Here is a 26,416-nt window from a genome sequence, read left to right as displayed (position 1 = left end):
TGAGAATAAAGTCTATTTGGTTTCTGGTGTGTCCATCAGGGCTTTCCTATGTCCAATAGCGGTTTTTATTTTTCTTGAAGAATGTGTTGCCTATAACCAGCTTATGCTGTGCTGCAAACTCCAGTAGCATTTCACCTCTTTTATTTCTCTGTCCATAACCAAATTTTCCCATGATGGCCTCTTCATCTGGTTGGCATTCTCCTACTTTGGCATTAAAATCGCCCATTACAATGGTATACTTTCCTTTGTTGGCTTCTATTGCCTTACTCACGTCTTCATAGAATATTTCTACTATCTCATCATCGTACTCGCTAGTGGCCTATGAAAGAAAGAAAGAAAATAAGAAAGAAAGAAAGAAAGAAAGAAAGAAAGAAAGAAAGAAAGAAAGAAAGAAAGAAAAAAGAAAGAAAAAAGAGGAAGAAAGAAAGAAAGAAAGAAAGAAGGAGAGAATGAAAGGAAGGAAGAAAGAAAGAATGAAAGAAAGGAAAAAAAGCAAGGAAGGAAAATGAAAAGAGAAGAAAGAAATAAAGAAAAGAAAAAAGAACTAAAAAGGAAAGGAATAATGAAAGTAGGCCTATGATAGAAAGAAAGAAAAACGAAAGAAAGGAGGTAAGAAAGAAAGAGAGAAAGAAAGAAGGGGAGAAAGAAAGAAAGAAAGAAAGAAAGAAAGAAAGAGAGAAAGAAATTAATACAAAAAACTGCTATAATGGAGAGAATGAAGATCTACCAAATGGGCAGGGCGTGACCAAAAGGAAATTAAAGTTTGAATGCAGAAAATTGGACATTACGTCCGATGCTATCAGGGCCAGCAAGGGTGCCGTAATGGCATAGTATGTATATGAATGGATGAAATAAATTGATTGATTGATTGTATGTTGTTCCTTCAACCAACGCTAGTGATCTGAACCTGAGGTTTGGAGAAGGCCAGTGACTTTAAGATCAGACGGAATATGGGGAATCTCGTTGTAGTGGCGCGTGATGGGAGTGTCACGGTTGTTTTTGCTCACTTTGATAAAGTACTTTTGTACGAAAGTCAGTGTATAATTTTATATTGAAACATCGTTGAACAACACCATTTTGTTCAATTACTTTTCACTTTTTACCATGCGATGTTACGTGGGACTCTTAATTTTTTTCTGCACCAAACAATGAGATTTATATATTTTCTAAGACATTAGATCTGTTTAATAATTTATTTTATTCAAAAAGAAAAACGTCAAGTGTTCAAACTTTAAAGCTCTTTTTTCTCGAAACAGCGATTTTAATTTCAAGTTAGATCATTTTACCAAATCAGGGCCGAATTAGGCTGTTTAGCTTAATCATGTGAAGTGACCTCTTGAAATGATATCACACTGATCAGACTGATCTTTATGTTATTACAGTGAGGCCCACATACAAAGTTCAACAAAAAGTGAACGATGTTATAGCTTGGAGGGCTAACAAACCAACACCGCCAAATTCGACTGACGTGTGTACAACGTGGGAAGCTATGAGGAAATTGAACACTCGTTGTCTGATCATGCATGTGTTTATGGTTATGGATAACGGTTACTTAGCAGCTCTCGTTCTGCTTGGGTTTATTGAATACACTCTATATATAGTCATCAATATGTCGTTTCCAGTCCCTCGCTGAACTATTCGGTTCAGCTATTAATTTTTTAATAATTCTTACCCCATGCAGCTGATTGGGGTGGTTACGGGCCGTCAAAACCACTAACCGCGAAATGAGGATATCGAACTAGTTTGCCCCGCAGGGCTAAAAAGAACCAGAAACCGCGAAATATGGATATCCAACTAGTTTGCCCCTCGAAGCTTCGAAAAACCACTCATCCCGAAATACGGATATCCAACTAGTTTGCCCCGCAGGGCTACAAAGAACCATTAACCGCGAAATATGGATATCCAACTAGTTCGCCTCGCATGGCTACAAAGAACCCACTTACTGCGCAATATCTTTTACCTCAAAAAAAGAATTAATATCTACCAAAAAACGTTTCAAAACGTAAAAAGGGGCCAAAGTTTAAAAAATCTTTCCTGTGTGGCTTTTCACCCTTTTTTAAACTTGGTCCCATTTATGAAAGTTTCTAAAGACCCATATGAAGTCATCTTTAGGCTACTTGTTTGTTTTCCTAGTTGCCATTGTTCATTTTGTAGAGTAAATGAATTAATGTTCGTGCGTGATTGAAGTTTTTCCGTAAATACGTTATAATGTATTTTGATTTAAGCAAAAGTAGCAAATACTCACTTTTTCAAAGTTTAGGGGCCTGAGCTTTCGATCCTAGCACTAGCAAGATCTTTATCAAAGGCAAAGTGACAAGATAACACACAAACATGCATATATATAGTGACATGGACATAAAGGAAAAGGAAATTAGCAAGACAATAGAAGACATAAGTGGTTCCTGGGAACTATCAATTGGGGCAGGAAGTGGGATGTCATGAATGGAGATGAGAGGGATAAGGAAATGAATGAAGACAATGGGCTGAATAGAAAAATGAAAATGTGTGGTAAAAATAAAAACTACAAAAACATAATACATGATGATGGAAGTAAAAGGGAAATAAAAACTAAAAAAATAAAGTGGATGGAAAATAAAAATAACAAAATAGGAAGAAAAAATTGGGGGGGGGGGTTGGTTGGAATATTAAGATAATGAAAACCAAGTTAATCGTTTCCCTCTTGGATGTTGAGACCATGGGGCTGGATGGTACGTAGGCGCTCATCCAGAATTTCTCCCTGCTGGCACGGACGGTGTCAGGACGGTTACCTAAAGACTCAATCCCCTGAAGGATCATGTCGGAGATAGAGTGGTTGGGGAGGTTAAAGTGATCACCAACAGGGGTGTCAAGCTTCTTGGTTTTGACTGTGGACCGGTGTCCATAAAACCGCTTCTTAAGTGCATTCTTGGTTTCTCCCACATACTGTATACCACAAACTCTGCAAGAAATGAGATACACTACATTAGATGTGGTGCAGGTGATGTTGCCCCTGATCCTGTGGGTGGAATTGTTGGAATTACTGGTGACAGAATCCCCTTCTTGGATATGGTCCTTGCAAACAACACACCTGGAATCACATGTGACAGTACCCTGTTGTGTGGAAGGAATAGTATCAGAAAGAGGGGGGACTTCAGCTCTCACAAGAAGATCTCTAAGATTGCGGGGACGTCTGTAGGCCAGGATGGGGTTATCGGGAACCGCTCGTTGTAGCCGATCTGAGGTTTGAAGTATATGGTGATTGTCATTAGTGATGCTGCGGAGAGGAGGGAGGTTAGGATGAAAAGTGACCACAAGAGGGACTCTGGTATTGGTGTCTTGGCTTCTGGGCTTCTGCTTCAGTACATCTGACCTGGGAAGAGATTTGACCTTGTTGATGGCCTGCTGCACTTTGTGTGCGCTGTGTCCCCTAGTTGTAAGGTTCCTCTTGAGGTCCCTAGCATGCTGTGAAAAGTCGGAATCATTAGTACAAATGCGGCGGAGGCGGAGAGCTTGGCTGTATGCTATACCACTTTTACAATGTTGGGGATGGCAACTGGAAGAGTGTAGATACTGGTGACTGTCTGTGGGCTTGGTGTAGAGATCTGTGACAAGGGAGTCATTTTCCTTTCTGATGGTGACATCCAAGAAGTTGACCTGGTGGTGAGAAAGTTCAGATGTGAATTTAATAGTTCTGTGGAAGGAATTGACATGGTCAAGGAAAGTGTGAAGGCTGTCTTCTTCTCTGGTCCAGATGAAAAACACATCGTCAATGTACCTCCACCAAATCCATGGACGACAAGGGCAGCATCAACATCTGCTCTTCAAGCCTAGACATGAAGAGGCAGGCGAACGACGGTGCCATGCGGGTCCCCATCGATGTCCCAAATACCTGTAAATAGTGTTCTCCCATGAAGGTGAAATTGTTCTTAGTTAGTACATGATTCATGAGAGTCTTCAGATCATCAATGGGGGACTGGTGTGGTCACTTCTAGACAGCGCTTCACAGGTAGCTGCAATTCCTTCACTGAATGGGATATTAGTATACAGGGATGACACATCACAAGTGCCAATGATGGCAGTGCTGGGGATCTGGTCCGTGATGGCTTCAAGCTTCCTGAGAAAGTCCGGGGTGTCGTGTATGTATGACGGAGTCTGTGAAACAAGGGGTTTAATGAAGTGGTCAACATAGAGAGATATGTTCTCAGTGGGGGAACCATTACCGGATACAATGGGTCGACCAGGATTCCCGGGCTTGTGGATCTTGGGGAGGAGATAAAATCGAGCAGCTTTAGAATCTGTAGGAGAAAGAAATGCATGGGCTTTGTCGGTTAATTCATCACGAGCATGCATGTCATCCAGGGTGGTCTGTATCTGTTGAGAGAAAGAGTCAGTAGGATCAGAATCAACAAGAGCATAGTTAGTACGATTGTTGAGGTGCTTCATGGTCTCATCGATGTCCTTTTGCCGATCCATGACAACCACAGCAGATCCTTTATCAGCAGGCTTGATGATGATGTCAGTCCTGGTTCTGAGAGACTTGAGTGCCTGGCGTTCCTCACGGGGTAAGTTGTCATGTGTCCTGTGGGAAGAATTGGCAGAATTGTTAACTTGGGAACTAACAACCTGCACGTATGTCTCCATGGCTGGAACCCTGTTCTTGGGAGGGACCCAACTGCTTTTCTTGCGAAAAGGCTCAGGTTCAGATGCTGGCTCATCAAGGAAAAACTCCCGTAGACGTATGCGACGATAGTATTGAGTGAGATCCTGACTGAGTTCTACCTGGTTAACCTCTGGAGGGGTGGGACAGAACTTGAGGCCCTTGGAGAGAAGATCCAATTCAGCGGAGGAAAGGGAGGAGGATGATAAATTAACAAATGTGGAGGGAAGGTTTTCGTTATCATGGTTAGTAGCTGCAGGACGCCTAAATCGTCTTCTGTTGTGCTGTTGACGTTTCTCCAAATACTCACTTTGTTAAATTCTTCATCGTCTTGTGCGATTCTGCGCCTCATGTACAGATGTAGGGCCTATATGCAAGTTGACAGACAGTCAATTTGCTAAGTATATATAATACTCTACTACTCTCTATGAACACGCAATATAATAAAACATAAACCTTCAAAATGATTTTGATAATACATAGCCTATGCTTTTGAACAGTCTTAAACCTAATTGTAGACATTACTACTATACTGAATGGGACCAAGTTTAAAAAAGGGTGAAAAGCCACACAGGAAAGATTTTTTAAACTTTGGCCCCTTCTTACGTTTTGAAACGTTTTTTGGTAGATATAGTGTGGCCATATCCATGGTTGTGAATTCGCGAGCAGTTATGGACATCGAGTTCGCAACATCTTGCCATCTTCTTGCTCTGCGGTTTGCCATTCATTACTCAAAACCTTTATATTAAGGTTTATTGTATATAGTACTTACTTGAGTTTACTCACCGTGAGCAATTTGCGGACCAGTCGATATAATCCGGCAAAGAATCAACGCACTCAAGGACACTAATTTGTAAGGGTATTGTTGTCAAGTGTTATAAGCCGGTTGCGAGAAATGTTGGAGTTGGGCCGATCAAGCCGATGAACGGGTGACTGAACATGGCTTTTCATCGGGCAGACACAAATTTTGTTAGTGCATATCGCAACAGCATTTTATTTCTCAGCATAGGCGCATCGGCGTGGGTCTGCGGCTTGGGTTCCGGGCACGCCGCAGAGTTAATCGGCGAGATTAAGCATCCAGGCCTAACCTATACCCTAACCTTAACCCTAACCATATCCTAAACTTAAGCCTAACCATAACCATAACACTAAACCTAATCCTAACCCTAAACTAACCCTAAGCCTAAGTTAACCTAACCCTAAGTCTAACCCTAATCCTATACCGAAGTCTAACCCTAAGTCTTACCCTAATCCTAGGATCTTAGTAGTTGTTCTGGCGTCTAATCCTAACCCTGACCCAAACACGAACACGAACCCGAACCCTAACCTTAACCTTAAGCCTAACCATAACCGTAACCATACCTCTAACCTATACCTTAACCCTAACCTTAACCCTAATCCTAAACTTAACCTTAACCCTAACCTATACCCTAACCCTTATACTCTGGTTGCTCTATGAAAAAGGAATAAAAATCAAAACCACTAATCCCTCCCATTAGCTCCTGCTGATTTCCCATTATAGAACTATCAAAAAGTGTGCCAACAGGTATCATAAAACCATCATTACATAACAATTTCCTATCTTTTGGATTGTCTGCTGTGGTTTATCATTGGGGTGGGCTTGTCTAGCTGGAAGTGTAATTGACCAAAGGGGTAATTATCAGTAATTGGGCCTGGATTTATCACCTTTTTCATAGCAAAAGCCAACTATACCTTAACCCTAACCCTAAACTTATGCCTAACCCTAACCATAACTCTAAACCTAACCATAACCTAAGCCTAAGTTACCCTAACCTTAACTCTAAGCTATACCTTAACCCTAACCATAACTCTAAACCTTACCCTAACCTAAGCCTAAACTAACCCTAAGCCTAAGTTAACCTAACCCTAATCCTATACCGAAGTTTAACCCTAAGTCTTACCATAACCTTAGGCGTTGTCCTGATGTCTAATCCTAACCCTGACCCTAATCCGAACAAGAACCCGAACCCTAACCTTAACTATAACCCTAAGCCTAACCCGTACCTTAACCCTAACCCTAACCTATACCCTAACCTTAACCTTAACCCTAATAATAATATTATTATTATTTATCTTTTTTTCTGCTTTTTTGTGGTAATTTTTATTCTATTATTTGTGTGAAAATTGAGGGCGTTATTTACATGTATTTTAAATCTAAATTAGCAAAATAATATGAGTTAGTCCTTACATTTCATGACCAAAAGTTGTTTTTTTTAAATTCACTTGCCATTTACTAGTTTATTTCTGATGTTCCAATGCCATTATACCAATGATTACCTCTTCTAAAGATGCAAAAGGTTTGTTTGTGTTAAGGTTAGGGTTAGGGTATAGGATAGGGTTAGGGTTAAGGTTAGGGTTAAGGTTAAGTTTATGATTAGGGTTAGGGTATAGGTTAGAGTTAATGTTAAGGTTATGGTTAGGCTTAGGGTTAGGGTTAGGGTTAGGGTTCGGGTTCTTGTTCTGGTTTGGGTCAGGGTTTGGATTAAATGGCAGAACAACTCTTAAGAGGTTAAGGTAAGGCTTTGCGTTATGGTTAGGCTTCGGTATAGGGTTAGGGTTAGACTTACACTTAGGCTTAGGGTTAGTTTAGGATTAGGGTTTGGGTCAGGGTTAGGGTTAGACGCGTGAACAACTCCTAAGAATCTAGGGTTAGGGTAATACTTCGGTTTAGGATTAGGGTTAGGTTTAGGCTTAAGGATGGGCTTAGGGTTAGGATTACGGTTAGGCTAAGGGTTATGGTAAGGGTTAGGGCTAGGGTCATGGTTAGGGTAAGGGGAAGGGTTTCACGCCGGAAGAACTCCTAAGAACCTGTTCTCAAAACTTGACCTTAATACTGACTGCCTTATAATAGATGTTATAGGCAGAATTATACCTGATGGTGCCTACGCTGGGCTTGGGTTATTAGGCTTAGGGTTAGGGTAAGGGATAGGGTAAGGGTAAGTGTTAGGCTTAGGTTTAGGATTGGTGTTGGGGTATGGTTAAAGGTTAGAGTTAGGCTTAGTGTTATGGTTATGGTGATTGTTAGGGTTAGGCTTAAGGTCAGGGATAAGGTTAGGGTTAAGGGCTAGGTTTACGTTAAGGGTTATTGATAGGGTATGGGTAAGGGTTAGGGTTAGTCTTAAGGTTAGGGTTCGGGTTCGGGTTAGGCTTAGGGTTATGGTGATGCTTAAGTTTAGGATTAGGGTTAAGGTTTGGGATACGGTTAGGGTAAGGGTTAGGGTTAGACGCCGGATTGGTGTTAGGGTATGGGTAAAGGTTAGAGTTAGGCTTAGGGTTATGGTTATTGTTAGGGTTAGGCTTAAGGTCAGGATTAAGGTTAGGGTTAAGGGTTAGGATTACGTTAAGGGTTAGGATTAGGGATAGGGTATGGGTAAGGGTTAGGGTTAGCCTTAAGGTTAGGGTTCGGTTAGGCTTAGGCTTAGGGTTATGGTGAGGCTTAAGTTTAGGCTTAGGGTTAAGGTTTGGGTTACGGTTAGGGTAAGGGTTAGGGTTAGACGCCGGAACAACTCCTAAGAACCTATAGTTAGGGTAAGGCTTAATGTTAGCGTTAGGCTTAAGTTTAGGATTAGGGTTAGGGTGAAGGTTTGGGCTAGGGTTCGGGTAAGGGTTAGTGTTAGACGACGGAACAACTCCTAAGAACCTAGGGTTAGGGTAATGCTTTTAGTTTAGGATTAGGTTTAGGCTTAGGGTTAGGCGTAGGCTTAGGGTTTGGCTTAGGTTAGGGTAAATGTTAGGTCTAGGGTTCGGGTTAGGGTCATGGTTAGGGTAAGAGTTTTGGTTTGCCGCCGGAAGAAATCCTAAGAATCTTTACTGATTGCCTTGTAATTGGTGCTATAGGCACAATACCCGATGGTGCTTACGTTAGGCTTGGGTTAGGGTTAGGAGTAGGGTTAGGTTAGTGTTCAGGTAAGGGTTAGGCTTAGGTTTAGGATTGGGGTTAGGGTATGCGTTAGGGTTATGGTTATGGTTAGGCTTAAGTTCAGGCTTAAGGTTAGGGTTAAGAGTTAGGTTTAGGTTTAAGGGTTAGGATTAGGGTAAGGGTTAGGGTTAGCCATAAGGTTAGGGTTCGGGTTAGTGTTAGGCGTAGTGTTATGGTCAGGCTTAAGTTTAGGATTAGGGTTAAGGTTAGGGTTACGGTTAGGGTAAGGGTTAGGGTTAGACGCCGGAACGACTCATAAGAACATGTGGTTAGGGTAAGGCTTAGGGTTAGGGTTAATGTTAAGGTTAGGGTTAAGCTTAAGTTTAGGATTAGGGTTAGGGTGAAGGTTTGGGTTAGATTCGGGTAAGGGTTAGTGTTAGACGCCGTAACAACTCCTAAGAACCTAGAGTTAGGGTGAGGATTAGGGTTACGGTTAAGGTTAGGGATTGGATTGTGGTCTCAGGGTTAGGGCTAGACGACGGAACAACTCCTAGGGTTATGGTAATGCTTCGGTTTAGGATTAGGGTTAGGTTTTGGCTTAGGATTAGCGTTAGGCGTAGGCTTAGGGTTAGGATCAGGCTTAGCTTAAGGGTTAGGGAAAGGGTATCGGTATGTGTAAGGATTAGGGTTAGCCTCAAGGTTAGGGTTCGGGTTAGGCTTAGGGTTATGGTCAGGCTTAAGGTTAGGGTAAAGATTAGGGTTACGGTTAAGGTTAGGGATCGGGTTCTGGTCAGGGTTAGGGTTAGACGACGCAACAACTCCCAAGAACATAGCGTTATGGTAATTCTTCGGTTTAGGATTTGGGTTAGGTTTAGGCTTAGGATTAGGTTTAGAGTTAGGCGTAGGCTTAAGGTTAGGATTAGGCTTAGGTTAGAGTTAATGTTAGGGCTAGGGTTGGGGCTAGGGTCATTGTTAGGGTAAGGGTTTGGGTTTAACGCCAGAAGAACTCCTAAGAACCTTAACTGATTGCCTTATACATTATAGGTGCTATAAGCACAATTATACCCGATGGTGCCTACGTTAGGCTTGGGTTAGCGTTAGACGACGGAACATAGGGTTATGGTAATGCATCGGTTTAGGATTAGGTTTAGGATTAGGTTTAGGATTACGTTTAGGGTTAAGATTAGGCTTAGGTTTAGGCATAGGTTAGGGTTAATGTTAGGGCTAGGGTTCGGGTCATGGTTATGGTAAGGGTTTGGGTTTGACGCCAGAAGAACTCCCAAGAACCTTAACTGATTGCCTTATAATAGGTGCTATAGGCAAACTTATATCAGATGATGCCTACGTTAGGCTTGGGTTAGGGTTAGGGTTAGGTTAGGGTTCAGGTTCAGGTAAGGATTAGGTTTAGGTTTAGGGTTAGGGTATGCGTTAGGGTTATGGCTATTGTTCACAGTTGTTTGATGTGACCATTTATTAGTTTTTCAAACAAAACATCATGTACAACCCAATTGTTAGGCTTAAACAGCTTAAAGCGGTATCATAATAATGTATACAGATGCTTTGAGTCATTTTCAACTTTAATTTCCCTTTATTTACAACATTATTCACTTTCATAGCATTTTTTAAAGCTTTTTCGGATTTAAATGTATCTATTTATGACAAGATTGGTGGCGCTATTTAGATACCGGAAATTACTCTTTCAGGCTTTTAATAAAAATAATTCCTTTTATTTTTTGATGAAATATGTTTATAAAATTTCTTTGTTGCTTGTTTCACCTATTCCATCTGTTTAAATGGCAGTATTGATTACCCATCCCTTGCAAATTAAGAAATATGATTTATGATAAATAGCGCCATCTATAGTTTGCATTTTCTTAATAATGAAGCCAATTCTATATACATCAAACAACCGTGTGTTAGGGTTAGGCTTAAGTTTAGGATTAGGGTAAGGGTTAAGGTTAGGGTTCGGATCAGGGTTAGGCTTAGTGTTATGGTTCAGCTTAGGGTTAGACGTAGGGTTATGGTTATTATTATGGTAAGGCTTAAGTTTAGGATTAGGGTTAGTGTTAAGGGTTAGGTTTAGGGTTAAGTGTTAGAGATGGGTTTAGGATAAGGGTTAGGGTTAGGGTAAGGCTTAGGCTTTAGGTTAGGGTTAGGCTTAGGCTTAAATTTAGGATTAGAGTTAGGGTTAAAGTTTGGGTTAGGGTTCGGGTAAGAGTTAGTGTTAGGGTAAGGATTAGGGTTACGGTAAAGGTTAGGGATCGGGTTCTGGTCAGGGTTAGGGTTAGACGACGGAAGAACTCCTAAGAACTATAGTTAGGGTAAGGGTTAGGGTTAATATTAGCGTTAGGGTTAGGTTTTAGTTTAGAATTAGGGTTAGGGTGAAGGTTTGGGTGAGGGTAAGGGTTAGTGCTAGGCGCCGGAACAATAACTAAGAACCTAGGGTTAGGGTAATTATTAGGGTTACGGTTAAGTTTAGGGATCGGGTTCTGGTCAGGGTTAGGGTTAGACGACGGAACAACTCCTAAGAGCCTACAGTTAGGGTAAGGCTTAGGGTTAGGGTTAATGTTAGGGTTAGGCTTAGGGTCATCGGTTATGGGGGTCTCCCTATCAGTCCAACCACCGTCAGTCCGAATTTTTATGGTTATGGTACTGACGGTTGTTCGGACTGACGGTGTTTCGGATTGACGGGCGGGTGTACCCTGGTTAGGGTTAGGGTTAGGCTTAAGTGTAGGATTAGGGTTCGGGTCCAGGTTAGGTTTTGAACTATTATGGACCCAGGGTTAGGGTAAGGTTAAGGGTTAGGCCTTGGTTTAGAATTAGGGTTAGGCTTCAGTTTGGGTTAGGATTCGGGTTAGTTTAGGCTTAGGGTTAGGTTTAGGGTTAAGGTTAAGGATAGGCTTAGGATTAGGGGTAGAGTTAGGGTTAGGGTTGGGCACCGGAGCAACTCCTAAGAACCTACGGTTAGGTTAATGCTTAGGGTTAGACTACGGTTTAGGATTAGGGTTAGGTTTAGGCTTAGGGTTATGTTTAGGGTTAGTTTAGGCTTAGGTTTTGGGATAAGGTTAGGAGCCGGGTTAATGTTCGTGTTGGAGTTAGGGTTCGGGTTTGGGTCATGGTTAGAGTTAAGGTTTGACGCCGGAACAACTTCTAAAAACATTAACCTGTTCTCAAAACTTGACCTAAATACTGATTGCTAGTGCATTATACAAGGTGCTTTAGCACAATTATACCGAATGGTCCCGAGGATTAAGACGCCAGAACAACTCCTAAGAACCTGCTCTCAAAACTTACCCTTAATACTGCTTGCTAGGTGATATAGGCACAATTATACCCGATGGTCTAAGACTAAGACGCCGGAACAACTTCTGAGATCCTGTTAATGTTCTCGAAACTCACCCTTAATACCGATTGCTAGTGCCTTATTCTAGGTGCTATACCCGGGGTGCTATAGGATTAAGACGTTGGAACAACTCCTAAGAACCAGTTCTTACAATTCTGCTAGTTCTTTTTGCTAGGTGCTATTTAGACCCGGCGGTCTCGAGGATTAAGACGCTGGAACAACTCCTAAGGACCTGTTCTCAAAACGTGTCCTTAATACTGATTAGGCTATTAGTGGCTTATACTAGGTGCTATAGGCACAATTTAACTCGATGGTCCCGAAGATTAAGACACCTGAATAACTCCTAAGAACCAGTTCTCAAAACTTACCCGTCATACTGATAGCCAGTGCCTTATTAAAGATGATATATGCTGAATTAGACCCGATGCTCCCGAGAATTAAGACGCCGGAACAATCCGACGTCTTAATCCTCGGGAGCTGTTGTTGCGGCGTTTTACCCTAATCTTGACCTGAACCCGAACCCTAACCTAACCGTAACCCTAACCCGAAGCCTAATCTTAACCCTGGTCCTAAGCCGAACCCTAATCCTAACCCAAATCCTAACCCTAACCTTAACCCTGACGTTAATCCTAACCTAAGCCTAATTCTAACCCTAACCTAGGGACTATTGTCTTAATCCTCGGGAGCAGTTGTTCCGGCGTCTAACGCTAACCTCAACCCTAACCCTAATCCTAAACATAATCTTAACCATGACCCTAAGCCGAATCATAATCCTAACCCAAATCTTAACTATATCCCTAACTTATAAACCATGACCCTTATCCTAACCCTAATCCTAATACTAACCCTAACCCTAACATAGGGACCATCGGATCTAATTTGTGCCTATATCATCTAGTATTATAAGACACTAGCAATCAGTATCAATGGCAAGTTTTGAGAACTGGTTCTTAGGAGTTGTTCAGCGTTTTAATCATCGGGAGCATCGGGTTTAATTTTCATGTATTTCGGATTCAGACTGATGACGTGCTTTTCAGATTCGGACTAACGACGTGTTTTTTAGATTCGGACTGATGACGTCCTTTTCAAATTCGGACTGACGACGTGCTTTTCAGATTCGGACTGACGACGTTTCGGGGTGAAGACGTTTCGGACTGAAGACGTTTCGAACTAAAATAGTGCATTTCATTTTCGGACTGATGATTGTTCGGACTGAGGACGTTTCGAACTAAAATAGTGCATTTCATTTTCGGACTGAGGACGTTTCGGACTGAAGACGTTTCGGACTGATGCGGGCACCCCTGCTACCGGACTAAAATTTGTGATATCTATCTTTTCAGTATTTGTAACCCTTTTGCAACGAGCGGCTAGCCAGAAACTATTAAAGGGGGTCTCCGGTAATCATAACATTACGCCTTACGATAAATAATTATCAAGCACGAATCACATGGTTTTATTTAAACAAGCTCATATTGACCTAAAACGAATAAAAACAGTCGGTTCTCAACACGCGATATTCAAAATTCCCGCGCCGAAATTGTCTAAGTGCAATGACGTAGGTGCTCAATTGTCGTCAGCCTTCATTGTAATTGTATTACTGGGACGTCATTGCACCCGACAATTTCGGCGCCCGGAAATTTTGAATATCGCATGTTGAGAGACAGCTGTTTTTATTCGTTTTATGGTTACTATGAGTTTCTTTTAAATAAAACAACGTGATGTGTGCTTGATGATTATTTTTCTTACATATATGGACTAATGTTGTGATTGCCAGAGACTTCCTTTAATGAGCTTTAATTAGATTTAGGCGAAATCATCATTGCATATTGTTATTTGCATGTCTGCTACACTGGTCAAGTTTCTGAGAGAGGGAGGAGGGTGATGGGGTAGTTGAGTAGTCAACATGGGGAGGAGGGAGGAGGCAGGTGATATTATCCTCCTGGCTCAAAAGACCAGGACAAATTCTCAGGTTTTATCACATTTAACATGTTTAAAGCCATGTTATAACATTTCCATAAAAAAATAGATTAGTATTTCTTCTAAAACGAACAATGGTTCCTGCGTTTTATTCAAAATCTCAGATTGTGACTAAACTACAGCACCCAAAGTCTTGATTTTTGCAGGGTATGTTATACATAGTTTAATAAAGTACATTATAGTTATGTAAAAAACAGAATTTTGAAAAAAATATTGAGGGCGTCTTCCTCAGCAAATGTTATAATATGGCTTTAAGTCTTTATGGGAGTGAGTCGGTTACCTTCTCTTCTAGGATAGATCTAGCCAGTTATACAAACGGACTAGCTATGAAATAATTGTGGAGATACAATCACAGGATTCAATTATCGCATTATTTTATTTTGTATATAAAATATCAAATTAATAAACTTTATTTCAGAAATATATATATATAAATCTGTATACTGTTCAACATTCAAAATCAATACATTCAAACCATATATCACAGTCATAACCATAAAAATGTTACAATGGTTTCTTTACAAAGAAACCATTGTTTATTATTTTATACAGATTGTTGAAAATACTCTTATTGGTTTAAAACTTGATTGACGTTTGTAATTATCAGCCATGGATACAGGATGGTCAAAATACAGGGGGGGGGGGGCACTCAAGTTTGGTTTGGGTAGGGGGGTGCTGCTGAGAAATTGATAGTGGACCCAACAATATACCAATTTTTCAAGAAATTTAAACCCATCGATATGCCCAAAGTCAAAATTTTCAGACCAATTCAACACAAACTGTCTTTGTTTTTAAGACCCTCCCCCCCCCCCAATTTTGGGGGAAATTACCACAAATTTGGCTACAGTGAGGCAAAATTGGGCTCAAGTATTTTCCAAAACAATTAAGAAATTTTGAAAAAAGGACCAATCTATATAAGAAAATTGGCCAAGAAAAGTGGGTCATTGATATGATAAAAAGGCCTAAAATGCTACCCATGTTTGCAGCATGTCTCTGTATGGTCATTTGTTCTGAGTACCCCAGGGGTCAAAATGCAGGGTGGAGGAGCTGTTATATTGGGCTGATTTTGCCCAAAGATACAGGGACGTTGCCCCCTCCTCAAAACACCCCTGCATCCGCTACTGATTATATTGTTGGGCTATACCATATGAACGCCATTTGAGAAAGATTTTGGAATTTCAACCAAAAATTCAAAAGTTTTTTGCTCTTCCAAATCCACAAAATATTCATCCAAAAACATTGGAAAAGGTGTGGAATATTTTAAATGCCAAACAAAATCTCCAAAATATGGGCTAAATTGTTTAAAATCCAACTGGATTTCAATTTTTCTTTACTGCTTTCAGCTTGATTTTAACAGGAAACACACAAGCTATTATAGGTAGGCTATCATTTTAAATCATTCTTGGTCTATGTGGTTTCTTGGTCAATGTGGAATTCTTGGCCAAGGTGGTTTCTTGGTCAATGTGGAATTCTTGGCCAAGGTGGTTTCTTGGTCAATGTGGAATTCGAGCCAAGGTGGTTTCTTGGTCAAGGTGGAATACTTGGCATTATTAGCTTTGTGATAAACACACACCGAGTGTACTCAAATTGGTTTGAGTAAGGATGAGTCGCTGAGAATTTGAAGTGACCCATCAATGTACCAATTTTCCAAGAAATTTTAACCCATTTCTATAACCAAAGTCAAAATTTTCGGTCAAATTTTAACACAAATTGCTAGTTTTCCCAATTTTTCATCAAATTTAGAGAATTTTGGCTACATGGAGGCTATTTTTCCCAACAAAAAAAATTGAGAAAATTAAAAAAAAAAGACCCATTGATAAGCAAAATGGCTGAAAATGTGACCTATATTTGCAGTATGGTATATAAACATGATCAAAAAGATTACAAGCATGCACACTGTATACATGCTTTACGCTACAAGGTATGTTCTAACTTGGCCCGGTACCTGTATCATAATTATTATTTCCACAGGAACTGATCATTGCGGTAGATCTTCCACAAGGAAGTGTAGATTTCATATGAATAGCCCATTTGCTCCATTTCTATGCAACACTTTGACAAAATAATTACAAAGTAATTTGTTAAAAGTCTACAACACTTACAAAGTACTTCTTGTTCTGCAAGACATTCATTACAACAATATTTGAATAGGCTTTCAAGAGTCATGCATGAATTGGCCCCAGACTTGGCTTCTTGGTGTGGGTTCTTGGGTGTGTAAGTTATTATCTCTATATTTTCTCTAAATGGATTAATCAGTTGGTATTTATACGCTGTTCTTCAAGGCAACCTTTAAAGAACATGAATATTATGACGTGTTTTGGACCTGCCAATTCATGCATATAAGATTTGAGACTTCTGTGCTGTATGACATATTTTGCTCAGATATACACACTTATACTTATATTTCAACTGCCAATGTTTCAGTCACAACTTCAATTAGTATAAATATAGTATTTTGGGTCTACTGATTATATCCAAATATCTGGTACTGTTCTATACAGCAACATTTCTCATCGGTCTTTACCATCAAGAAAATAAAGATGGTAAAATGCACTATTCTAAAATCTGAAGCAGTTCATTGTACTTTTGTGTACAACAGAATATTTTGTAGGTGATGCTATAATTACCTGCTCAGATACATTCAGAAAGATTTCTTGATGAGATTTTGATCATAAAATTTAATAAGCACCTTATATTTCACATTAAACATAGGTTATGATCATCTTAATGCCTTAGCCTTCAAATGATAGTCATCAAATGCCAACAGGTAAATGATAGACTATCATATTGAAGACAGTCAAGTAGTCCAGACTCTTTGGGATGCATTTACAGTATCAATTCATCATCAGTGTGGTACAATTTTGCTAGCAGCTTGTAGTAAGATGGGTATAGATGTGATGTTATCTGTGTGCCAGCGTCCACTGTTTATGTCAGGTGGTGGGCCTAGAATAGCTGAGGCAATGCTGTGAATTAAAAAAAATGTAAATATATAGTAAATAAAGCAGAGTTAAGTACCACAGCAAGATAGCATGCTACATTATGTGCTTCTATTAAAGACACTACCACTGATTCACTACACAGAACATGTTGCTGAAAATTGTGGGTCTGTTAAGGAGGCTGTGTACTCTCAGACATGCATGTAGTAAAAGTGCAATAACTTTGTAGTTATTCGCGCAAGACATATAAAAGTATACATTTTTATGAAGGCAAGACATCAATAAATCTTAATATACATACAGATTTGGGGTAAAAACAACAGTTATGAAGAAAATCACAAAAAAGTGAGTTTTTGGCAATATTTGTTAGGTACAAAAAAAAAAAAAAACACTCTTTCCAAATATTTTATTTTGTTTTTAACTCAATCTTGAGGCTCCATTCCAAAAACGGTTTTTTTATTTTTTTGATATTGGCCTTATTTTTTGAGATATTGACCATATAAGGCATCAAATTGAACTTTTTAAAATTCACAAATGCCTATTTGCACAAAATGATGCCCAAAATCGGAAATAGACCAAAATATAAAAAAATGAGAAAACCGTTTCTTGATTCGATCTTGCTTTTTACGATGATCATATTTGCTTACCTATAGATGCTGTATTTATTGAGTTATCGTGTACCTAAATCGTCATTTTACCGAGAAAATGAACATTGAAATAATGGCCCTTGAAGTTTAAAGTGGTCACATTTTGCACTTTCATCGAATCTCGCAGGAGAATGCGGCAGTTTTTATTTTTCTACCTTATATTACATAAACATCGGGTAAATCCACGGCCCTTGAGAAGTTTGAGCGAAATCCATTCATAACTTGATATTTAAATCGGGGAAAGAACTTGAAAAACCCACATTTTATCAGCTAAAACGGAGCCATTTGACCACTAGGTTTTTGTGCTTCCGTGGTGTTTCCATAAGATGCGCCGTGCATGCAGATAAGCGTCGGCGTATGCGTAGCGTATTTGTGCGTTAACAAATTGCGCGATAATAGCGATGCGTTATTTGCGCGTGTGTGCGTGCTGGTACAACAAAGATTTTCTTTCCTTTTCAATTTCAAACACGAGTGGAATAGTGAAATAAAATCCTTAAAATATTGCAGTTGGAGTTTACAAATCTGGATTTTCATTCCTTTTTTGTATTTATAAAAAACATAACAAAGTACAAACATATCAAAAAACTCAATTTTGCGAAAGAAACAATGTCTAGAGTACACAGCTGCCTTAACCACAAAATGTAATAAAATTATGTCTTTTGGTGCCAAAATCTGTCAAAAATAAGGTTGTTATGTGACACATCATCCAAATTTGATGCCTGGTGACAAAAGGATAATCAGGCCACTGTAAAAGCGGATATAATTGCGAAACATTAAATTTCACGCTTGACACACCTACCATGAAAACAAAAATATGTGTGAGTATATTTTTTTATGCATAAGGTTTATGTATGTAAACTCACAATTGCAAATTTAAGAACAAAGCCTGCCGCGAGAAATTACAAATGCAAATTAAAATTACCACTTTTTAAAGTATGCATCAAAAGTTCTTGCCATGGCTTAGACCAGCAAGATCAATACCTGCAGGGCATAGGAAAAATATTTCCTGTCTGGGAACTTAAACTATGTTGCTTAAAATTTTCTGTGAAATTCGCGAGCGCCTTGTCGCTCGCCCTTAACGGTTGGGGTCCAGGGGCTCAAAAGGCCTAAAAAGCTCATGGATTTTAGACTTTTTAAAGTAAGAAATCACCATTCTGAGGCTCTAATTCAGGCATGAGAGTGGGCTTTGATAAAAAAAAAAACTCTGAAATATTATCCATGTGGGTCGAGGAGGCAGAGCTCCTGCTGGGGTCGAGGGGGCGGAGCCCTCTGCAGGGGTCGAGCCCAGGCGATTTTAGCACCCCAAAAGAGGCCATTGTAATTCTTGGCATGTTTCAGACGTTTTTGAAAAAAATGCTTCCTTCATCCTAAAAAAGTGGTTTTAATTATTCAGTTTCCTATACTTTTGTACATGAGACACATTCTTCTAAGTTTTTTCTTTGCCTAATAACATGGCTTACATGGCTGAAATTGATATATATAATGCACAATATAAAAACGATGATTCAAAACATTTTTGACACCCCCCTCTTCGGGTATGTGGGTGGGGCCCCCCATGCAGGGGGAGGGGTAATAAATGTGCATGAAGAATGCATTGTATGATAAGAGTAATATGTAAAATACGCTACAATATATGCTCTACAATACAACAATGAACAAGAGTTGAGTGTTGGACATCATCTTCATAATTATCTTGTGGGATTCATTTCCGACATGGTCAAGTAATTATAGCATAAATTTTAATAACATGTTTTTCCTGGCCTTGCACAAACTCTAGCCCATCTCACAAACCTTACTATAAATATACAAACCCAATACCCATTTACCCAACCAAGCCTATTATAAACAGTAACTCCCTTGCCCAACCTCCAAAAGAGAAGTAGGGGTGAAATTGATTTCACCCCAAAATCGGACCTACATGTATATAGCATGTTTAGTATATATATTAAAATGCATATAAAGTTGCATTTACTTTATTTAGCCTTGTCTCATCAAAATAGCTATTTTTATGGCTTATTATAGGAAGGAGAAACCTTTCACATAATTTTAAAAAGTAAAAAAAAATCTAAAATTCAGAAAATACCAAAAAAGTACATTTCAGTGCATAAGCTTTTTTCTTCTGGGTAAGAATTTTTTCTTGCATGCAACAACCTTTTTCTTGCAGGTTAGAAATTTGATAAATAGGTCCATGCATGCATTTTGTATATGATGACCTATTTATCAAATTTCTACCCTGCAATAAAAAAGCTGTTGCATGTAAGAAAAAAGTTCTTACCCAGAAGAAAAAAGCTTTTGCACTTAAATGTTTCTTTTTTGTATTTCCAGAATTTTAGAAAATTTTCAAATTTCCAAAAAGAAACTTTTATTTTGTTAGCAATAAAAATAACATTTTCCATGAAAATTGAAATGAGGCAAATTTAAAGTAATTAAAACGTTATAACACATTCATGCAATGCATTTAAAAACATTAACTATAGGTCAGATTTTCTGTCATTTTCAGGTGAAATCAATTTCTACCCTAAATCCCTTTTGGGGGTAAGGGCAAGGGTTTTGGGTTATGTTAAAGGTTAGTTGGGCTTCGGTGGTTTGAATACATGCAGTAAGGTTTGTGGGTGGGTAGGAAAACATTTCAAAAAAACTTAGAAAAAAATAAAAAATAAAAAAATAAAAAAAAACTAGATCTGGCTACAGATCTGGACCTAGCCGGGGCCGGAAATGCCAGTCTTAAAGTTTGACCTTTAACCGCTAAACTTTGACCTTTAATCTTAAACTTAACATTTGACCCCTAGACCTTTGGGGTCATAATTTTTTTCATGTTTAGAATGTCGTAATAATCATTCCTGTATCACCACCTTAATCCCTCCTTCTTTCTCTCCCCCCCTCTCCTTCCCCCAACTCAACCCTCCGTTTCTCATGATCTCCCCTCCCTCTCTTAAATTTCAAATAATTACTCTGTTTTGTACCAATCGGCACCTTAATCTCTCCTCTTCCCTCCCTCTCTCTTAAATTTCAAATCATTACTCTTTATTGTATTAAGGTTTATTAAAATAATGCAACTTTTGCTGGGTAACTTTAAAGACCCCAACCCCACCCCTCTACCTTACTCCTTTCTCTCACCCACCCGCCAGCTGTCCCTCCCCTTACCTCCCAAGTTCCTCTATTATTTCCCCTACCCCACCCCTCCGTTTTTCATCATCTCCCCCTCTCAATACTCCAAATACTATTGTTACTCTGTTTAGTACCAATCGCCATCTTAATCTCTTCTTCCCCAAATAATCTTTATTGTATTAATAAAATAAAAATGCGACTTTTGCTGAGTAACTTTAAAGACCCCATCTACCTTACTCCTTCTTTCTCTCACCATCCCGCCATTTATCTCCCCCTCCCAAGTTCCTTTATTACTTCCCCACCCTCCGTTTCTCCCTCCTCTCTTCAATTCCAAATAATTACTTTTTTTTGTAACAATCGCCACCTTAATCTCTGCTTCCCCCTCTCTCTCTTAAATTCCAAATAATTACTCTTTATTGTATTGATAAGGTTTGTTAACATAAAAATGCGACTTTTCCTGGGTAATTTAAAGATCCCCTCTCTCACTCCCTTAGTCCTTCTTTCTCTCACCCTCCCTCCATTTGTCTCCCCCTCCCATGTTCCTCTATTACTTCCCCTACCCCCCCCCTTCGTTTCTCCTGCTCCCCTCCCTCCCTCTCTTAAATTCCAAATAAATACTGTGTTTTGTACTAATCGCCACCTTAATCTCTCCTTCCCCTCTCTCCTCTCTATAATTCCAAATAATTAGTCTTTATTGTATTTATAAGGTTTATTAGAATAAAAATGCGACCTTTCCTTTTTTAATTTAAAGATCCCCTCTTTCTCCCTTACTCCTTCTTTCTCTCACCCTCCCGCCATTTGTCTCCCTCTCCCAAGTTCCTCTATTACTTCCCCCACCCCACCCCTCCGTTTCTCATGATCTCTCCCTCCCTCTCTTAAATTCCAAATAATTACTGTTTTGTACTAATCGCCTTCTTAATTTCTCCTTCCCCCCTCCCTCTTATATTCCAAATAATTGCTCTTTATTGTATTCAGGTTTATTAAAATAAAATTGCGACTTTTGCTGGGTAACTTTAAAACCCCCTCTCTACCTTACTCCTTTTCTTACCCTCCCCCATTTGTTTCTCCCCTTACCTTCCAAGTTTATCTATTACTTGATTTACTTCCCTCCACCACTCCCCTTTCCATCATTTCTCTCAATCTCCCCTTCCCCCTCTCTTAAATTCCAAATAATTTCTGGCTCTCAATCTCTTCTTTCCCTCTCTTGAATTCCAAATAATTAAATGACTTCACTTTATGTTCAAAGTATCATGAGCATGATCAGCACACGCAGGCGGTGAATCTCAAAGTGCAGTGCGTGTATGTTTACATGACTGCTCACATGATATGGCACGTCACCCAGACGGTATCGCTTTCCAATTATTGTATGTCTCGATTCTGGTTTATGTCATGGTCTAGGAAAAGTTGATAAAATTGGAAATTGAGCGCTAAACATTAATATGTATACATGTAGCACATGTATCATCATGCATGATCATCATGGTCGTCATCATTCCCTATCATGATGATGATGATGATGATGATGATGATGATGATGATGATGGTGATGATATGATGATGATGATGATGATGATGATGATGATGATGATGATGATGATGGTGATGATATGATGATGTCTCGATTCTGGTTTATGTCATGGTCTAGGAAAAGTTGATAAAAATTGGAAATTGAACGCTAAACATTAATATGTATACATGTAGCACATGTATCATCATGCATGATCATCATGGTCGTCATCATTCCCTATCATGATGATGATGATGATGATGATGATGATGATGATGATGGTGATGGTGATGATATGATGATGATGATGATGATGATGATGATGATGATGGTGATGATATGATGATGATGATGATGATAATGATGATGATGATGAGATCGGTTCTACCTTATGATGATGATGATGATGATGATGATTCATCATCATCATCATCATCATCATATCATCATCATCATCATCATCATAACCATAATAGGCTCTACCTTATTCCTTCTTTCTCTCACCCTCCCGCCATTTGTCTCTCCCCCCTTACCTCCCAAGTTCCTCTCTTACTTCCCCCACCCCACCCACTCCGTTTCACATAATCTCTCCCTCCCTCTTTAAAATTCCAAATAATTACTGTGTACCAATCGCCACCTTAATCTCTCACGCGTCACGATTCTCGAGTACCCTGCTACTCAAGTATTTTATCTCATGATTGACAGGCACTAATTGACAGGCAAAATGATGGATTACCCAATTATTACAGTATGTCCCACTTATTTTTAGTTTCAGTAAAATCGGAGGAACATATCTACAAGGTGTGCTTTTTCTAAAAATTTGTAGGTAAAAGCGGATAAATTACTTCAAATATTGTGGCTATTTCAAAATTTAACCCTTGACTCCAAGCAATGGGTAATGACCATGCTGTCAGTGCAGATGGCATCAACGCATTATGTTGCATGTAGCAGATATAATTTTTAAAAGCTTTTTAGACTCGGACCGAAATGACCCCTTAATGACCTTTGACCCCAATTCTGTGAACACCCTATAGGCACTAGATATAGCCGATGCATATGTGGAAGTGACGTCATCGTACTATGTAATTTGTGGCAGAAGAAGCATTTTGAAGATATTTGGTTTTATACCGAAATTCCCCCTTAATGACCTTTGACCCCAATTCTGTGTTAACCCTATAGGCACAGGATATAGCCGATCCTTATGTGCAAGTGACGTTATTGTAGGATGTTTTATGTAGGAAGAAAAGCATTTTTAGCTCAAATCACATTTTTGGCTCATTTGACCCCTCTGTGACCTTTAACCCATTAAAAGTAATGTGACATGTATAGTCGTAGTCAATGATGATTGTGACCAGGTTAGGTCAAAATCGGTCAAAGCATGTCCGAGCTGGAGCAAAAATGTGTATATTTGTTGCCAGAAAAACCGACCGATAGCATTTCAAGACCTAGCCGCAGTCCCGGCTAGGTAAATATAAAAAATCGATTTTTTTTCTTTCTGGGAAGCAGCGGCGCGTTACATGGATTTCGAGGGCCTGAATACCTGATCTCACTTTTGGGCAACATTGAGTTGATGATGACCACAAGTAACTAGCATGAGTTTAAAAAAAAAAATGTTAATACAAGCTGTATCAAAATGATTGGTACACATCAGTTTTGATGGTTATTGAAAAGCCTGATTCTTACAAATGCAACATTGGATCCGGGGGGGGGGGTACTCAGTACAAATGACCATACAGGGACGTGCCGCAAACATGGGTAGCATTTTCGGCCTTCTGGTATATCAATGACCCTTTTTCAAAGCCTATTTTGGTATATGAATATGTCCTTTTTCAAAATTTTCTCAATTTTTTAAGTAAAACAGCCCAATTTTTCCGTAATCTAGCAAAATTTTCAAAATTTTCCCAAAATTTTGGGAAAATTTGTAAAAACTAAGACAATTTTGGTAAAATTTGGCCGAAAATGTTGACTTTTGGTATATAAATGGGTCCACATTTTTTTGAAAAATTGGTATATTTATGGGTCCACTTCCAAAATCTCAGCGGCACGTCCCTACCAAAACCAAACTTAATTGAGTACCCCCCGGGCATTGGATCCTCTTGAAATTACCATAATTTATTGTTATTGACTGTTTATGACATATTAATCAACAAATTATCGTATTCTATAATGTATGTTGCATTTTGATGTGGCAGTCAAGTCCATAATCACTGGAAACTGATGGGCAACAATTATTTTGATACAGCCTGTATTTGGGTATATTAAGGCCCAGACAGTTTAACCGGCTGGCCATTTTGATAGGCATTGATAGGCAGGTCAGGTATGGCCTGTATGTTGTAAATACCTGCCTATGTTATTCTTTGCTCAAACATTAGGCCCAATAAATAAATTATTTTGGATTGCCCTTCCAAGACAAAAATTTGGAGGGTCGGTAGGTTGATTGCTCTTCCTCCATTTCCCTCCATAATGAAAAAAAAAAGTTTTGACAAATGCTTGATCATTTTATGGTAAAATGTTGTGCACTTTTGGACTGAATTTAAATGGAAATACTTCTTGATTTAATCAAAAATGCATTTGATACACAAAATGAGTGAATAACAAATATTAACTGTCCTTGATACTGTCCAAATTTAAGGTTTCTTCTAAAAAAGTGATTGGAAAAAAAAGAAAGAAAAATAAACTGACCCAAGATTTTTTAATTTTTTGGTCGGTCGCTGAGGGCAACCAAACATATTTTTTTTGGTCTTAATATTTAAACCTCATAATAATGATCACTGAAAATGTTACCGATCTCTACTTACTCAGGTAGTTTGAGTAGATTGATCAGTTCATTGGCTCTATCTAGCAAAACCTTCTTGTGTTTATCATCGCTGGATGTCTTGGTTTGTTGCTGGGCTATTTTGGTCAGACAGAGCAGGACACGGGGTATCAAATCCTGACAACGTGATGCAAGCTGGAACAAAAACATTAATAACAACAATAAATCAAGCAAGTTTTCAAAGTATATGAATTGTAGAATGAACTTTTGCAAGACATCAAAGTGTTATTTTTCAATAGTATATTGATTTAAATAATGAAAATTGATTTTTTTTTTTGGCTGCTTCGACCAACAATACTGTGTCTACCCTTAACTAAAAAAGTGTGGTGGGTTAAGTGATCGGATAGTGATGTTTCAGATATTATTTGTGGGACCTGAGAGTACATCAGACATATCGAATTGCATTTTGAATATGAGGAATGTCCTTCTGATATCAAATAATTTTGATTAATTGAAATTTGCAATATAATCACATAATCCAGGACTCGGACTGACAAAACAACCTTTCCATAAACGGATGTACCAACATCGTCTCCCCAGCTCATCTGGGTTTAAAAATTCCTCAGTATATACGCACCTCACAGCTACCAATCATACTTTTGAGGATAAGGATATTATTGTGCTTGACAAAGAACACATGTGGTATAAAAGAGGGGTGAAGGAAGCAATTATATGTTCGCAGGGAAAAACCAACTTTGAATCGTGGAGGGGGACTATGCCACAACTTGTCATAGAGTTACGAACCAGCAGCCTTCGGGAAAATTCCTTGGTAATATAACTCTAGTGTGACTTCACTTCTACCACAGTGATGTCACAGATCAATAATACAGAGCCAATGCAAGATCACTAGGCCTGATGATGCATCATGGATATGATGTGACCAATATCTTAAAAACTGAACCCAAAATGATTTACAAACTTGGTCAGATAATGATCTTACCTTGGCCAATGCTGTCATCATGACAGTCATAAGTCTCACTGAGTATAAGTCCTTCCCATTTGGTGTTGACTGTACTAAGACAGATATCTCATACAGTAGTGTCTCCAGGGCCTCGTAGAACTTGATGATGGTATCTGTGCTGCATCTCTTGTCATAGCTAGTGGAGGTGTATTCTCCAACCACCCATACCTAATAATGAGGAACAGGAAGCATTGGTCACTGAAATGCTAAAAGTGTTTGTATGCTAAGTTGTACAATCAGGTTCACCACCAACGAGCTGTGCTTTTCATACCACAGAGGTATGCCTGATGCCCATGGAAGTTGATGGATAAGTGCGGGTTGTGTTAACCAGCACAAAATTAGCACAAATAGCTCAAGCATATGCGAAAGGGAGTTTGTGCATAAGCGCAGACAAGTTGAGCGCTCTGTGTATGCTCAGATGAGCGAGGTCGCCATGTACAACTGGTGTCAGCCAAATTCAAGCATTCTCAAAAGGCTGTGAGGCACTGTACTTTCCAATCTGGAGTTTAAATCTAAGGTACTTTAACTTTAATTCCACAGAGAAGGCACCATTTTCAAAAGAACTAAAGGGTGTCAGACAGAAGTGGAGTACCATATGGTATAATC

The 26,416-nt window shown here is 39.1% G+C and overlaps 2 protein-coding genes across 3 annotated transcripts in view; both read right to left on the bottom strand.

Annotated features, from left to right (window-relative positions):
* Nucleotides 1-3,933: 3,933 nt before the first annotated feature.
* LOC140150063 (uncharacterized) lies at nt 3,934-4,836 on the bottom strand. The gene has a single exon (XM_072172066.1). The coding sequence runs from the start codon at nt 4,618-4,620 to the stop codon at nt 3,934-3,936; it is 687 nt and encodes a 228-aa protein (XP_072028167.1). The 5' UTR covers nt 4,621-4,836.
* A 9,547-nt stretch (nt 4,837-14,383) lies between these two features.
* LOC140150707 (AP-5 complex subunit zeta-1-like) overlaps nt 14,384-26,416 on the bottom strand; it is a 62,605-nt gene continuing 50,572 nt past the window's right edge. For both annotated transcript variants that reach the window (XM_072172794.1, XM_072172795.1), the window contains 3 exons: nt 25,790-25,978; nt 24,833-24,984; nt 14,384-16,799 (listed from right to left, as the gene is read on the bottom strand). In XM_072172794.1, coding sequence (XP_072028895.1) covers nt 16,682-16,799; nt 24,833-24,984; nt 25,790-25,978 — 459 coding nt within the window. In that variant the 3' untranslated portion in view covers nt 14,384-16,681. The remainder of the gene's footprint in view (nt 16,800-24,832; nt 24,985-25,789; nt 25,979-26,416) is intronic.

Source organism: Amphiura filiformis, chromosome 4 (genome assembly GCF_039555335.1).
Source record: "Amphiura filiformis chromosome 4, Afil_fr2py, whole genome shotgun sequence".
NCBI lineage: Eukaryota > Metazoa > Echinodermata > Ophiuroidea > Amphilepidida > Amphiuridae > Amphiura > Amphiura filiformis.
The sequence above is the reverse complement of the archived record's forward strand: the minus strand, read 5'-3'. Positions and strand labels throughout refer to the sequence as shown.